This window comes from Dendrobium catenatum, unplaced genomic scaffold (genome assembly GCF_001605985.2).
Source record: "Dendrobium catenatum unplaced genomic scaffold, ASM160598v2 fragScaff_scaffold_334, whole genome shotgun sequence".
Taxonomy (NCBI): Eukaryota; Viridiplantae; Streptophyta; class Magnoliopsida; order Asparagales; family Orchidaceae; genus Dendrobium; species Dendrobium catenatum.
This window is the reverse complement of record NW_021318796.1, coordinates 3,095,033-3,112,642: the sequence shown is the minus strand read 5'-3', so window position 1 is coordinate 3,112,642 and position 17,610 is coordinate 3,095,033. Positions and strand designations below refer to the sequence as shown.

Below are 17,610 nucleotides of genomic sequence, written 5' to 3'. Positions count from 1 at the left end.
TAATTTTAACAACAAAAAAAATCATTCCTCAAAATTTGGCCACTATTTAAGGAACAATTATTACGTCCTCTGACCGGAAGTAGAGCTACATTCGCCCGCCAATAAAATATCGCCACGTGCTCTTACTTTTTACCGCGCAGCCCGCCGACTTGACCCGGACCGGAACCCAAGAATGTTATGTTCGCGTATTGCAAGGTATTGCTCAGTATTGCTCGGCATTGCTAGGTATTGCTTGGCAATAACAAGAAATACCGCTCTGTGAAGACCAATACCGAGTAATACCGAGCAATACTCGATACAACACGGTATTGCTCGGTATTACTCGGTATTTGCTCGGTATTTGCTCGGTATTGGTTATTGCCGAGCAAAATCGACCAATACCGAGCAATACCGAGCAATACCTAGCAAAATCGAGAAATACTGAGCCATCCTGGTCCGTTTCGGGTTGGGTTGTCGGGGCGCGCGATAAATAGTGAGAACGCGTGGCACGATTCTACTAGCGGCCGAACGTAGAACTACGTCCTCTGATCGGCCCAAATAAAAGTTCCTATTTAAGGCCCCATTTCTATTAAGTTTTCCTCAAATCTATTATGGGACGGTTTTGACGCCGGAAGACTGAAATTTGTTTTCATCGGTGACGTTAGCAAGTGCTTTTTTTGTTCGACGACAAAACTTATTTAGCATTCTTTATAAATGATTGTTTCAATCGGTTATATTGCTATTAATTTTCTTGGCAAATAGGATATGTATTATGCATCCAAAATTTTGCTTTATTTATGCATAATAAATTAATCTAATTAAAAAAAAGTGGAAAAAACTCCAAAAAAGTAAGAAAATAATTTATAAATTAAATTTAAAATTGCTTGCCAAGTGGTGCTTTTGCCCACGTGGCTATTTTGATCCATTTAGCAAGAAATTTTTTTGTGAGGACATCATACAGTCTAGAGGCGAATCAGAAAGTGCCACGTCACCCGATACATAGCTGTCGTGCACAACAAATTAGTGACATGACGCATTCTGATGTACCTCTGGAAGGCATCCGTATCCGCACAAAATAATTTCACCTATTTATCATAGTTAACTTTTTTTTTCTTTTTTATTTTTTTTTTTCAAATTTAAAATTTAAAGTACTCTGTTTTTACAATTTCTCCAACTTTTTTTTGCTTCCATGAAAAGTATAGAAGTCATCTGAGGTCGTGAGGAGCATTCGAAAGTAGTCGCAATGGCCAAACTGATGAATTGGAACTGAAAATAGATTTCATATCATCAGCTATTAACGAAAGGTGCGTAAGGTTGATTTGTTATATTTATAGTCACACACGAACGATTCAAAGATGTCGTTGTAGTATAGTGGTGAGTATTCCCGCCTGTCACGCGGGTGACCCGGGTTCGATCCCCGGCAACGGCGACGAATTTTTTTATCAGATGATTAATTTTCTCTAAGGTTCTAAGCAATTCTACAACTACCTAATAAATTAGCATAATTTTATTATAAATATAAATAAATTAATTTAAAAGAGTAAATAATTTTTTAAAATAAATGTGTGCAAATAAAAAGAAAATAAATCTTGAAATTTAGTTATGAAATTAAACATATTTATACCATTCAAGATCGAAAATTTTTGTTTTAAAAACTTTTAGTAAATAGAAACTATTTCAATTTAATTTTGTATCCATTTTTTATTTCTTTCATTTTGTCCTTTTCAATTCCTTCTTTTATCTTATATAATCTTTTTTAATGTATTAAAATTTTTTAGCATTTACCCTTTTATTAAATATTAAGAAATGAAAAATATATCCTCCTGATTAATATATATATATATATATTATGAAAAAGAAATTATTTTTCAATTCGAGTCAATTTATTTCTATAACAGAACCATAAACTCTCTTTTTTTTAATAATTAGTGAAAGTGCGCAAAAATATGACTATATTTCACCTCTCTCAAATGAATAAAATCTTGAATCAGTGAAGCAATAATAAAACCATTTTATTCAAATTAATGATAAAATAGTCACATTGTTTCGTAATGATGTTATTCAACTTAGATTTTATTTGGGATAATTTTATTATTTTTTTCTAAAATAACTTTTTAATATAAATGCTTTTTGAACTAAGTATTTTTCTATTAAAAAACTCTTTTAAAAAGCAGTAATAAATTCATCTCAAATTAAACCTTAATCAATTCATGCCAAATATAAGAAAAAGCGAACAACCAGCAGTGCTTGTAGCATGTCAGTTAAAAAGATGAGAATATTCCATAGCACAAATGATATAGTATGTTAAATTATGAAATTTCAACATGAAATAAAACTAAAATTTTATTTCATTAATTTTCCTGCAGAATGCTCAGGCTAATATACAAGCAGTTTTTGGCCTCTAATTCATAAAAGTGGGTTTCTTTGCACTAAGCTTTTGTTATGATGTGCTCAGAATAAAGCGGCTTATAATCCAACATGTATAAAGCTCAGGCTAATCCTCATTCTCTATCATCTGACGAACTTCATTTACCACCAACCATGCCTTGTGCCCGCCAATAATCTCTGCTTCTTTTTTAGAATCCTTCCATAGCTGCAGCATGCACAGAGATTATGATCCAAGTGATTTAGGCTTCGTTGGGATGACTTTCTTACTACTTTTTAAAATAATTTTCTAGTATAAAAATTAATTTTATTTAACTAAAAAGTTACAGTAAGAAAGCCGTCCCAAATGAAAGCATAATGATATCATGAAAAATCAAGAATTTCCATATTTACCTGTATGGTTGGCATTTTCTGCTCAAGTTTTTGAAGTTTGAGGTGTAAAATGGAGAAAAGAGTCAGTATTGAACAAGAAAAAACAGTTCATAGGAAATATTACAAGAACTGTCAAACATGAATACACGATATGGTTAAACATTAGCCAGAAGGCATGCAACAAGAAAATCTGTGTATATTCCATATAAAAACCAAGTAATTTAAGGTCAAGCCTATGATATCTTTGACCGAGTAATATAAAAAATGGCCGAATTGCAGGCACCAGCGCTTTGATGAGTGCAGTTAGTAAATGATGATTCAAGTATATAAATCACAGATGTTGTAGGCTTACGAAACCTGTAATCTTAAGCGTTCAGATGAACCTTTAACTAAACCAGTAACTTTCTTGCTATGTATATATAGCTGACCACTTCTAATATTGATCTCTGAGGGTAAATAAATTTTTTGAATGATATTGAGATTTCAAGATATGCCACCCAATGAGAACTCTTTTAACTAGATTATACTTCAATGAAGCTCCTGTGGTGCTAGATCTACTATGCAGGTCATTTTTTGCAGCATCACATTTTTTAGTACTTTGTCTCCTACAAATCTTTTCTTGATATGTCATCCATCAAAGTTAAATATTGAAATATTGGAAGCTGTTAATGAAGTTATGTCTCTCAGTTCGAAAGTGCGATTCAGAGTCATATGAGAAGTTATATCTTCAATTGAATGAGTGGTGTTATGCTAATGTGGTAGGCTGATGCTAACATGGATGGTTTTAGAAGAGAATTAGGATTTTATGTGCTTATTATTTCAATTTAATTCAAGTTTATTAATAACAGAACAAGCTCTTAAGAACTCAAGCAACACCGAATACCCTTTTAATGGGGAACATTGAAGGATGATGGAAACATATAAATCACCAGTCTTTCACAACAAAAGGATTAAAAAAACTAATTAATACAATTTTAAAAGTATTTAAGGCTACTTAAAGAGTTATAAATGATATTTATGCCAATGAAATAATGTTTAGTTATTAATCATGATGTTGCTATGATTTAAATTAGTATCGAATAGCCTTTTAGTAAGAGATATCAAAGGGCTAAAGAGAAGCCTGCCATTATACTATTAATCACTTTTGATGCTAAAGGTCTCAGAGGAAGCTCACACATTACTTTTGATGTAAGAGGAAAAAATTGATCAATAATCATGCTTGAAAAAGAATCAAAGACTGATTAGTCAGCTCTCAATAATGTTTACACAAAATAATACTTATTTATGTATTAAACATGTCACTATTATAATTTAAAACATAATTTGATACACTTTCAGTGATTGACAATGAGGGGGCCATCATTATTTCATTGGTCACTTTCGGTATTGGAGGAAGATTGGAGGGAGTTCACCCGACATCATCTCAAATCACTCATCACTTTTGGTGCAAAAGGATAAAATTGATCAATAACTACATTAGAAAAAGAATTCAAGGTTGATTAATGACCGTTGAACCATGTTTACTCTAACACATATTAAAAATGACATTATTGTGATTTAAATCATTATTGGATGCCCTTTAAGTAGGAGACTACATGGAGCCCACATCATATCACCAGTCATTTTCAATACAAGAGATATTTAGGGGAAGGGGCACCCGACATTGTCTCAAATCACTCATCATTTTCAATGCTAGAGAACAAAACCGGTCAATAATTATAGCCGAGAAGGAATCTAAAGTTGATTAGTGAGCTCCAAACAATATTTATGTTAAGTAACACTTGTTTACATATTAAAAATAATGTTGTTATAATTAAAAAATGTCAATAGATGTCCTTTCAATGAGAGATAACGAGGAGTTTATTATTGTATCATTAATTACATTGGTGCTAGAGGACATGTGAGCTAGTAATTAGCACAAATCTTTTGTTTTTTTTTTTTCAATTTAAAATGCCTAGGATCGCTTGAGAAACTATTGTTGAACATCATTGAAAATTGTCATTGATCCTGCACTATTTATCATCCACAAAAAATGATAAATAGCATGAGATTGATGCTACTTCATAATTGTCAACTCATCACTTTTAATGTGCTTGCATTAAAGTACATCAAAGATAATAATAAAAGTAATTCAAGTTTCAATTTTGATCAAATACGCTTAATTGAAGCAGCACATCATGAATCAAATAAATATTTACAAGGGTATAAATGACATATGTTTGATTTGTTTGTTCCTATTCAACAATTGATTTATAATAACACATGTCGATACAAGTAAATCTTAACCATAGTAGAAATGACGTATGTTCAATGCTTTCATTTCTACACATGTTATTGTCGTAGACATGTGTGGCAATCCATTACTTAATAATTGATAAATCAAACATATGTCATTTTTATCCTTTTCAATATTTATTTAATTTATAATGTTTTACTTTAATTCAATGTATTGAATCATAATTGGAACATTACTTTATTGTTATCTTCGATGTACGTCTATGCAAACTGATCACTGATCAGATGTGTGAGTTTACCACCAAGGCGTAGCATCAACCTCACCTTCTTCACCATTTTTAGTGAATAGGTGAGATTAAGGATAGTTTTCAAGAATATTCAACAATGATTTCTTAAGTAGACCTATGTCCCTTAAATAGCAAACAAAAGATCTGAGTAAATTATTATTTCACTTGCCCTCTAGCACTAAAAATGATTAGTGGAATTGATAAAGATATCAGCAGGAGATTTCGACGCATCTATAATCAAAGGAATCATAGATCGACAGTTACGATTCAAAGTCTTTATTTATGATGAATTTATGTATTTCATTTTATTTATGTTCTAGTTTACTATTGTACCCCGAGAGGGTTTAGTTCATGATGTAGCCTCAAAGGGCATTTTAGTCTTTTGCTTCTCTCTTATTTTAAGGCCTATATATAGAAGCTTTCACTATTGTATGAGGTGAATGACTGATTAATAAAAATTTCAGCTTCTTGTTCTTTGTTTTCTTGTAAGCTCTTGAGAGAAGAGAGAATCCTAGGAGAGGGCCAAACAACACCCGTCAGCCGCCGGTAGAGGTCGGGCTCGCAGATGGTATCTGTTTTTATTTCCCCTTCCTCTATCCCCACCACCGACCCCCCCTCCCCTTTTCCTCCCAACCTGCCAACCACTTCCCCATCTTCCCTACAACCGCCGGCCACCTTGCCCTGAACCCCTACCACCACCCACCCACCTCTCTCACTACTCTCGGACACACCTATCCCCAACCCCATATCCATTGGCCTCCTCCCTCTCCATCTCAACCCGCCACCCCTCTCCCATCCCCACCTAACCCAGGTTCAGTCTTCATTAGCTGTCGGCCTCTCCCTAGTCCAAGCTCAAAACGTCAGCCTCTCCTCCTCCCCAAACCCTAATTTTCAAATTCAAATTCCCTCTAAAACCCTTTCCTAATTTGCCTAATTACTATTTAGGAAAGCCTTTTTAATTTTGAATTCAAATGAAATTTAAAATTCAAAATATTTCCTAATTAGTAAGCCTAATTTAGGAATCCTCCCCCGTCATCTCAAATCAGAAATTAATTGGAATTAATTCCAATTTCAAGATACATTGCACCTAGACACATTCATTGAATGTGGAAATATCATTTAAAAGCTCACTAATCAACCTTAGGATCCTTTTTTGCTATAATTATTGACCAATTAAGTCCTCTAGTACTGAAAGTGACTAATGATTTGAGATGATGTTAGTTGCCCCCCATCATCATGATGGTATGATAGTATGCCCCTCATTGTCTCCCATAGAAAGGGTATACAATAACAATTTAAATCATAAAAATGTATGCTGCTCCATCTTCTCCCCAATTAAAGGAGATTCAAATTCAAACTATTTCCCCTCCTTCCCTATTCTAAAATCTGAAATTATATTTCATATTTTTGGATTTATTCCCTCTCCCAACCCTAAATATGAAATTAACAGGACTGCTCCTAGCCTTGGCCGAAATTTCCTAGCCCCTTTTCCCTCCCTTACCTCTCTTCTCCCTTGCTTCACATACATCCCAAAGAAGAGGATACACTACCACTTAGCCTACTTCTCCCATGAATGGCCAATCCTGAGCACGATCATGGATTCATATATGATCTTCAAGGACAAGTAGATATCCTCCGGTCTCCCTTCTTCAACCTCAACTTGGAGATCGACCACACCGTCGACGACTACGTTGACCGGATCCTCTTCACCTTGACGTTTTCCATCGAGGAGCACCAAATCTCCGGACAGTGACGAGCCACTGGACATCCACCGACTTCTTCCCCTCCGACTAACTTTTCATTGGACAATATTGTAGGCGTTCTCTTTCTTTTGGTGATATCTTTGGGTTTGCTGAAATTATTTTCACGTTGACCCCACCATCAAGAGTGAAATTGAGGGGAACTCGAGGTAAATTTTCTATTTGTTAAACGGTGGATTTTTGTTATTTATGCATCTAGCGTTACAACAAGTTTGTTCTTATTTTAAATTGTCCTGTTTATACTTCTTGTAATTGCATGCCAAAGCACATCTGCAATTAAGAAATCCTATACTCTTATCTTGATAAAACATTGAGTTTAAAATTAGCAAAGCTTAACAACTTATTATTAACTCCCAAGAAATTCTTGTTTCCATATATGTTTCACATTAGGTATGATAGTGAGTCCATTTTCTCCAATTAAAAAGATATATGATGATGATTTAAATCAGAACAACATTATTTTTAATGTGTAAATATCATTTAAAAGCTCACTAATCAACCTTAGGATCCTTTTTTGCTATAATTATTGACCAATTAAGTCTTCTAGTACTGAAAGTGATAATGATTTGAGATGATGTTAGTTGCCCCCCATCATCATGATGGTATGATAGTATGCCCCTCATTGTCTCCCATAGAAAGGGTATACAATAATAATTTAAATCATAAAAATACTATGTTTAATATGTAAACAATGATCGATGGTATAATAGTGGCCCCATCATCTTTTTGCACCGAGAATGATTGATGGTATGATAAGGGGCCTCTCGTTGGCTCCCACTGAAAGGGTATTCGATAATATTTTAAATCATAACAGCACCATGTTTCATAATAAAAGGGTATCCAAAAATGATTTTTCAAAGCTCACCAATCAAATTAGGTTCCTTTTTTACAGTAATTATTGACCAATTTAGTTCTCTTATATCAAAAGTGACTAGTGATTTGAGATGATGTTTGTTGCCCCTCATCATATTTTTTGCACCCAAAATGATTCATGGTATGATAGTGGGCCTCTTGTTGTCTCTCACTGAAAGATTATCAGATAACAATTTAAATCATAAACATTATAATAGTGTCATGCTTAATACTTATAAATATTATTTAGTATAAACATTATTTAGAGCTTGCAAGTCAATCTTGGATTCCTTCTTGACGTAATTATTAATTGATTCTATCCTCTTGCACCAAAAGTGACGAGTAGACCCCCATTCAATCGCTTCAAGCACTAAAAGTGACTGTTAATATAATGGTGAGCCCCTCTATGTCAATGTCTCCTATTGAAAGAGTATCTGATGTTGGTTTAAATTATAGCAATGTCATTTTAATAACAAATTACTATTTTGTTAATGTAAACATCATTTAGAACTCTTTAAGTAGCCTTGGATTTTGTTAGATCAGTCTAGGGACCGACTGAACCGGTCCATCCTGGACGGGTTCACATGTATGCCAGGCGGACAAATGTTCCACCCAACAAGAGGGGCGGATAGCATGGTGGGGCCTAGCGGCAGTAATTAAGCACCAATTGTGGATGATTTTGGCAAAAAAAATCAATTAAGGGCTGTTTAGGGATTAGTTAAATGTATTTTTGCTTTAAGTAGATTTCGTTCCCTATGGTTTGTTTTATCTTGAATTTGGTATGATATTTGAGATCTATTGGAGATTGTTTGGGCTCTAGCTGTCAGCTAGGGATTGGAAGAGACGGATCTCTCTCGAATTGAAGATCCATTGTACCTTGCTTGTTTTCTTTCATCTACTACTAAATCGGGAGTGTCTCCTGGCTATTTCTCTACAAAATTCTCAAAATCGACTCAACGAAGTGCTGAATTTCTAATTTCAACTCAGTTTTTTTTTCAAGGTTATTATTATTATTTTCTATTAAATTGGTATGAGAACCCTTCAATATAGGGTACCAATGCCCAAAAGAAGAGTAGAAATGTTGGAGGGAGAATTAGGCAAAAAAAAAATCAGATTTTGAATCAAAATTTTCATATTTTCAAAACCAATTTGCATCTTCTATGAAAAGATGGATGGAAAGTTCGCTGTCGTGAAAGATATGTAGACGTTGCTTGAAGCCAAACCCAATACAAAGACATCTAAAACAAAGGAATCCATTGTCGGCCAAGGAAAAGGAGGTGATGCCTCCGCTAGAGCTTATTTCTAGGGAAGATATGAGTATCGGGTACAAGCGAAGGGTTGCTGATTTTGCAAGAAGAGGGGTGGATTATGAGCGTCGGGGTGCTGATTTTGAAAGGAGGGGGAATTTTGAAGAAGGATTTGGGTTTGAGTGTATAAGGGAAGATCGAGACACCTGGGAAGCACCTCCCTTCGTGGAATGGGAGGCAATAGAGGATTTCGGGGAAACAAAGGTGATACAAGAGTGTGGAAGCTGAAGATGCCCATCTTTGAGGGAGATGATGCACATTGGTGGATCTACAAGGTGGATAAATATTTCTCCATCAACGGTTTGACGGAGGATGAGAGACTGACAGTAGTGGGCCTATGTTTGGAGGGGAAGGCCTTGGCTTGGTACCAATGGAGGGACATACAACAACCAATATAGAGCAAGAGGGAGTTCAAGGATTATTTGTTGGAACGTTTTCAAACCAACAGGGAAGGAGAAACCAGTTTTTCGCCCTAACACGGGAGGGTTCAGTGGTAGAGTATCTGAAGAGATTCGAATAACTCACTAGCCATTTGGACCGTCTTTCGGAGACAGTGTAAGAGGGGAACTTTATGAAGAGACTCAAACCAGAGATTTGGGGCAATGGTTAAAGTGATGAGGCCTCGGGACTTGGGAGAGGCTATGGAGCTAGTACAATTAGTGGAGGACCAAAAGCACCTGGAAAGGGGCCGGGGGGGAGGGGGGCAAAGGCAGCAGTTCAAGAGGCTCGTAAAGGATGATCACCACATTCCTAGCTCATAAGGACCTACATTGAAATTTCAAGAAACTTACTGAGAATGAGCTGCATGAGAAGCGGGCGAAGGGATTGTGCTTCAAATGTGATAAGAGGTACAATCTGGGGCACATGTGTGATAATGAGGAAGAGTTACAGTGGTGAAATGAGGAAGCTGAGGGAGGTGAGGGTGAGGCAGTGGTGAAAGAGGAAGAGTTACATCTTTACATGGCTAAAATATCCTTAAACTCAGTGGTGAGATTCACCCTAAATCACACCATGAAAGTGCAAGGAAAAATAACAAACAGAGTGGTGGTGTCGTGGGGGTGCTGATCGACAGCGAGGCTACTTACAATTTTATCTCCAATCAAGCAGTTAACCAGTTAGGGGTGAAATTGGTGGACACAGGGGGCAATGGGGTGATGATTGGCACTGAGAAGGTGGAGATGGGTTTATACCAAAAATTCAATAATTCAAATATCATATTGCTTTTCAAGATTATGATGACGTCTAAACAACCAAGAAATTTTCATTCATAATCTACTGTTCGTATAAACACAAAAGTTTAATTAGTCCCTTCCTAATAATATTTCAATTTCAATAAAATTGAATCAAGTGAATCCATCTAATCCTAGTTTTCATGCATGCAAAGTGTGATATTCTAACGTCCCAAACAGGTAAAGCATGATAATGCAAGCATCACAATAAAATACAAATAATTCAGCACAAGCCCTCAAGATTCATCCTAGGAAACTGTGAATGATGTTGCTATCATTGCTATAATACACATAAAGCTGCCTATTTAAAACATGGAATTCAGGGTAGATCAGAGGATTCAAACTCACTATGATTCCAGCACGATTGACAAGCCTCTGTGGTACACTGTTCACATCAGCACAGTAGAAACGGATTCTGCATCACAATATAGTTTTATAGAGCATAAAATTTATGATATTGGAGTGGAAGACTAAAGTGGAAATATTATTAATCAAGCATTACAAATACAAAACAAACGCAATTTCTGATAGAGAAATATTATTTCTTCTACTCAAGTTAACATAGTTTAACACAATCTCTAAGCAGCATATCATAAAAGATGATATGCTGGACCACAACCTCCTTGTAAAATGAAAACAACTTCCATATCTATTGCTCTTCTAATAAATTATATGATATTTTAAAGGCTTCCTCTTTTTCAGGAGTATGATGATCTAGGGCAAGCACATCTAACCAAGTCAAGCAAAAGAGCTAGAAGTCTTACATACTAAAATGAAAATCTACAAAACAAGAAGTAGATGCCAAGAAAAACAAGTAGTTTTCTGACCTTGGATGGTAATCAACAGCGAGTTTCTCCAACTTTGGTTTCAAATATATGCATTTTCTGCACCAATTCGCCATCCTACATTATAACTTTAGCTTAAACACGAAAATGTATACATCACCATAGTTCAATCAGGCATTATTAAACCTCAAAATATCCAAATGACATGCAAAATGGATTTGTATGGGAGATTTCTATAAAACAACTCATAATTTGAATTTTTTATGAAAGCGAAAAAAAATCCAATTTGGTAATAAGAAGAACTAATGCTAACATATTAGTTAGAAATTCTTAAAAGATTAACATGCATGTCAAAATTTTTAAAATTCTGATATTAGTACTTACTTTTTTCATAAAATCCTGACCAGAATAATACCTGACTTGTGTGCCACTATTAAATAACAAATTATAGTATCAATACTAATTTTCAATAATAAACTCCAGTATAATAGTAGAATTTCAATAAATGTAAGCATATACATCAAAATTTCTATAAAAAAAATTAATTTCATTGCTAGCGTTAATTGCTCTCAATCCTAAAAAATTTTGAAGCTACTATCCTTCTTCACAAAAAACGCTACATTAGAAGGGTCGTTAGGTTTCTTGAAATTACAAAATAATTCTATCGTCTTGTTGAGGCAATTAGAAATCAATATTATTTTTGAACTCCGAAAAAACATCTTCGGAAACCAAAATCATTTTTCTTAGGATAGCTGCCACGTCAGCCATCATTTGGCTTCTTTGTAATTACGGACGTATTCTTTTCCTTTATCTCTATATATAGCCATCTGTACTCAAGCTTTATCAATACAATTCTCATATCTTTCCTTTCCTGTGAAATCTCTATTTCCTTTCTCTACTTTATCTCTCGGTTTCTTGCATGGTATCAGAGCACCAGGCTCTTCCATGGCAGATCAAGAATCCCTTCCCTCTTCGATCTCCTCCTCCACCACCACAACCAACCTCCAGGACTTCACCGTCCCAGCCTCTCTAAAATTCCTCATATCCAATCTCAAAACTCTGGTGCCGCTGCCCCTCACCTCCGATAACTACCACATATGGCGACTATAGCTTCTAAACTTTCACGGCAAACGGATTCGCCGGATTTCTCACAGGCGAATCTCCCTGCCCGTCCGACCACAGCAACGCCGACTACAACAAATGGAAATTGATCGACAGGAATCTAATTTCTGCTCTGTTCTCGACAATTTATGTTGTCGTTCTTCCATATGTTCTATCCTCATCCACCGCCCATGAGGTGTGGCAGATTCTTGAAAGACGAATGCAACCCACGAACCGCTCTAGATTCATTCAACTCAAGAAAGAGTTACACCACATTCAAATGCGAAACTCGTATATGCAGCAGTACCTTATGCAGATCAAGAATCTTGTGGACAATATTGTCGTCTCCGATTCACAACTCGACACTGAGGACATTATCCTCTACATTCTAAACGGATTACCTTCTACATACAACTCCTTCAAAACGGCGATACGAACCTCTCTACAACCCATCGATCTTGATACTCTTAACTCCCTCTTATGTAGCGAAGAGATTAATATCCAACAAGAAAATCAAAAAGACATCTCAGCGACATCCGACACAACCGCGCTCTACACACAAAACTCTGGTACTTACCGAGGCAAAAGCCAATACCGATCGGCCAAGAACCGCTCATCCGCACCGCGTACTTTCAATTCTGGATCAACCGAACCTCCACCAGCTACAAAGCAACCCGATCGCCCAACCTGTCAGATTTGCGGGTAACGCGGACATAGCGCTCTCAACTGTTGGCACCGGTGCAACCTCAAATACGCCCCAACGCAATCTCCGTCAACTCAACAAGCTTTTCTGACGCAGCAATCAACTAATCCAACAAGCGAGTGGGTTCTTGATTCAGGCGCTTCCGCCCACCTCACACCAGACCTCACAAATCTACAACAGCGATCAAATTACCAAGGACAAGATTCGGTATCCATTGCAAATGGATCCTCTCTATCCATCCAAAGTTCGGGACAGGGTCTCCTTCCACTGCCGGACTCGACCCGTAAGCTATATCTCCAAAATCTCCTTCACGTCCCTACTCTCACGCATAATCTTATCTCTATTTCAAAATTAACTAACGACAACCAAGTTTCTATCTGTTTTGATGCTAACGGCTTCGTCATTAAGGACCTTCAGGACAATCGCCCTCTTCTTCGTGGTTGGCTGCATAACGGACTGTACACCATGCAGACCTCTTCCTTCGAGCGACCGGAAGCCTATCTCACCAATAAGTCTTTAGCAAATCTATGGCACAACAGGCTTGGGCACCCTCATCACGGGGTCCTCACCAACCTTCGTCGGCTACTACCCAACATCGCAGACACTTCAGGACATCTTCTTTGCACTTCTTGTAACCTGACCAAAAGCCATAAGCTCAAATTCAATAAAAGCTTCTACTACTTCTACTTGCACATTTTCTTTAATTCATTCGGACGTCTGGGGTCCCGCCCCAGAACAATCTTTAAATGGTTTCAATTACTTTGTAATTTTCATAGATGATTTTTCTAAGTTTACCTGGTTATATTTGATATGTTCCAAGAACGAAACATTTTCGAAATTTACTCATTTCTGCTCGCTCATTAAAAATCAATTTAACGCTACACCGAAAGTATTTAGGTCTGACGGCGGAGGTGAGTTCAATAGCACTCAATTCAAAACCTTCCTCTCTAACCACGGCATCACTCACCAACTAAGCTGTCCACACACACCTGAATAAAACGGGACTGCCGAACATAGGAACAGGCATCTTTTGGAGACCACCCGAGCTCTCCTACACGCCTCCAAGCTACCATCCAAATTCTGGGCAGAAGCAGTATCCACGGCGAACTACCTCATCAACAGGCTTCCATCCAAAGCCATTGCACAACGGATCCCATATCAACTGCTTCACAACAAAATCTCGTCCTATGATCATCTACGAACGTTCAGATGCCTTTGTTTCCCATGGCTACGACCATACTTTCAAGACAAACTCTCACCAAGGTCGCAATCGTGCATCTTCCTCGGTTACTCATCTCAGCACAAAGGCTACAGATGTTTGGATCCGCTTACAAACAAAATTGGCGTCTAACGTCATGTCAGCTTTCAAGAACAATTCTTTTCCTACACTGACTTAACGAGCTCCAACAACACACCGCAGTCTTCCGCCACTGAATCTACCTCACTCAACCCGCTGCTTCTAATTCCTACATCACTGCAGCCCAGACCCGCTAACTCTTCAACACCGAGTGACACTATCCTCCCTCCTAGACCCACTTCTCCGGCACGGACGACTGCACCTTCTGGTTGCCCAACTACTGCACCACAAGTGGAACGTCGCATCACAACAACTCATCCCATCACTCAGCATCCAATGCAAACCAGGGCAAAATCAGGTATTCACAAATATAAACAAATCATTGATCTCTCCACAACAATCTCTCCCTCGATCACACCGACAACGTACAAGCAAGCCGCGCAATCTCCACAATGGTGCTCTGCTATGACCGAAGAAATCCTCGCTCTCAAACAACAGGGCACATGGTCACTTGTTCCTCCCCCCACTAACAATCCAATTCTAGGCTGCAAATGGATGTTCAAAATCAAGACTCTTCCAAATGGATCTGTTGATCGTTACAAAGCACTATTAGTGGCTCAAGGATTCAATCAGACACAAGGAATCAACTACAATGAAACCTTCAGCCCGGTCGCAAAAATGACAACCATCGGAATGCTTCTCACCCTTGCTCTTCACCGCAACTGGTCCATTCTCCAACTAGACGTATCCAATGTATTTTTACATGGAGATCTCATAGAAAACATCTACATGCGTCAACCACTAGGTTTCATCGACTCCCAAAAACCAAATCACGTGTGCAAACTTCACAAGTCCCTCTACGGACTCAAACAAGCGCCACGCCAATGGTTTCAAAAACTCACGGAATTTATGCTACAATTCGGCTTCAGGTTCAGTCGTTCCGACCTTCACTTCTCATTTTTAATAACAATCAAATACAATTATATTTCCTCATTTACGTGGATGATATCTTGCTTACAGGAAACAATTCACAATTGATACAAAAACTCCTTCACCAGCTTCACTCGCATTTTGCTCGTAAACAACTTGGTCCAGTATCTCTATTCCTAGGCATTCAGACAATCAAAACCACCGCCGGATACTTCTTACATCAAACACACTATGCTCAACAACTACTCCAGACCGTTGGTCTCGCCGAGTGCAGCTCTGCACCAACTCCAATTACCCCACCCAAGGCCAATCATCTCGCTTCAACTACACCATTCTCGGATCCTCATCTATACCGGAAATTGGCAGGTTCCCTTCAGTATTTGTCAATCACTCGCCCGGACATAGCGTTCGCAGCAAATCGCATATGCCAACACATGCATGCTCCCACCGAACACCATTTTCAAATGCTAAAAAGAGTCCTTCGATATATCAAAGGATCGATCAACTACGGTCTACCCATTACTCTAGGAAACCTTCAAGTCCGCAGCTACACGGATGCGGATTGGGCGTCTGATAGCACCGATCGCAAATCAGTATCAGGATGGTGCACCTTTCTCGGAGACAACCTCATTTCTTGGTCCGTCAAGAAGCAGGCCACGGTGGCCAAATCTTCAACAGAGGCGGAATACCGATCGCTCGCCGCCGCAACCTCCGACGTGCTATGGCTTAGGCGGCTGGCGGATGAACTCCAAATCACACAGCATTCTCCGACCACCATACACTGTGACAACACATCCGCCATTGCGCTCGCCAACAACCCAGTTTTTCACGCTCGGACCAAACACATCGAGATTGACTATCATTTTATCCGTCAACACATTAACTCCGGAGCCATCACCATTCAACATATCAGCTCCGAGGATCAAATCGCCGACATCCTAACCAAGGCACTTCATATGGAGCAAATTAACCATTCACACTCACGAATGATTAATTTGAGGGGGCCTCTTAGGATAGCTGCCACGTCAGCCATCATTTGGCTTCTTTGTAAATACGGATGTATTCTTTTCCTTTATCTCTATATATAGCCATATGTACTCAAGCTTTATCAATACAATTCTCATATCTTTCCTTTCCTGTGAAATCTCTATTTCCTTTCTCTACTTTATCTCTCGGTTTCTTGCAATATATGCACAAGCAACCAAATCAGCCAGCTCTAAGCAGTTTATACAAATGCCATTTTCATTCTGAATAAATTGAATAAATAAAAACAAAGAGGGGGGTTATGAAGAAAACCAAAGGATGATCAATGATTCCTCGAGCTGCTGGGCCTCCGCCAGGATCCGATCGAACTGATCCTCGCTGGTGATGGGCAGGAGCTCCATCGAAGAAGGGTCGTCGTCATCAACCTCATCCCCAGTAAGCTGCACCTCCTCCAAGCCATTCCAAACGACTGACACTGTGTCCGTCCTTCGATACCTAGATCGAGGAAGAGTAGAGATCTGAAGGGTAAAGATCGAAGAGGAAGCCGGAGAGGACTGCGTCACTTCGAGGCGACGAGGGAAGGGAACAAGAATGATGCCACCTCGGTCGGAAACCCGCGGCGAGGGAAGTGTAGAGATGGAAGCAGGGGGCAGAACTCTTGCCATCTCGATTCAGAGAAATTGCAAGCCGCGGCCTCGGCTCTGTGAACATTGCCGCGTCTGTCGGTTCTTAACTTAAAACTTAGCCCACTAAGGCCCATTGAGGCGCATAACAGACCAGTCTGTAGACCCATTGTTACTTCCACATTAGACCATCTCCAACCGTTCGGCAAATAGTCGAATGGAGGCCCTCAAATGTGGCAACCGAACGACATTTCTTCCGCCATTTGATCGCAGTTGAACAGTGCAACGCCAATATTGGAGTCTCACTGTTCACTTGTGCAATTTCTTTCTCTCTACCGAACTCATCTGAGAAAGGCGCGAAAGAAAAGAGCGATGATTTGGGGGCAAAATAGCGTTCCACTGGAGATGAATCACAACACTTTTTGATTTTACTGCATTTTGCAGTGAAAAATGAGAGTTGCGGTTGGAGATGCCCTATTTGGTCCGGTGAACGTACGTAGAGCTACGTTCGGCCAGCACTAAGATCGCAGGCACAAAACTAAAAATACCGAGCAATACCAACAATAACGAGAAATACCATTATGTGAAAACTAAATACCGAGTAATCCCAAAAAATCCCAAGTTTTTTCTAGAAAAATTCGGTATTTTTTGGGATTACTCGGTATTGCTCGGTATTGATTTTCACAGAGCGATATTTCTCGTTATTACCAAACAATACCTAGCAATACCGATCAAATACCTAGCAAAAACCGAGTAACAATCCTCTGACCGAACGTAGAGC

At 38.3% G+C, this 17,610-nt stretch overlaps 1 protein-coding gene and 1 non-coding gene across 6 annotated transcripts; one reads left to right on the top strand and one right to left on the bottom strand.

Moving 5' to 3' along the window:
* Nucleotides 1–1,336: 1,336 nt before the first annotated feature.
* Nucleotides 1,337–1,408, top strand: TRNAD-GUC. Its single transcript has one exon. It is a non-coding gene; the product is annotated as a tRNA-Asp (tRNA).
* An 828-nt stretch (nt 1,409–2,236) lies between these two features.
* On the bottom strand, nt 2,237–16,931 carry LOC110099941 (thioredoxin-like 3-2, chloroplastic). 5 transcript variants are annotated; one of them, XM_020827278.2, is made up of 5 exons: nt 16,519–16,930; nt 11,234–11,308; nt 10,755–10,821; nt 2,758–2,775; nt 2,237–2,572 (listed from the first exon to the last, which is right to left on the bottom strand). In XM_020827278.2, the coding sequence occupies exons 1-5, from the start codon at nt 16,869–16,871 to the stop codon at nt 2,474–2,476; spliced, it is 612 nt and encodes a 203-aa protein (XP_020682937.1). In that variant the 5' UTR covers nt 16,872–16,930; the 3' UTR covers nt 2,237–2,473. The 5 variants fall into 5 exon arrangements, with proteins under 5 accessions (XP_020682937.1, XP_028549505.1, XP_028549506.1 ...); XM_028693672.1 differs by having other exon boundaries at nt 10,755–10,791; XM_028693673.1 differs by lacking the exon at nt 2,758–2,775 and having other exon boundaries at nt 10,755–10,791; nt 16,519–16,931.
* Between the last annotated feature and the right edge of the window lie 679 nt (nt 16,932–17,610).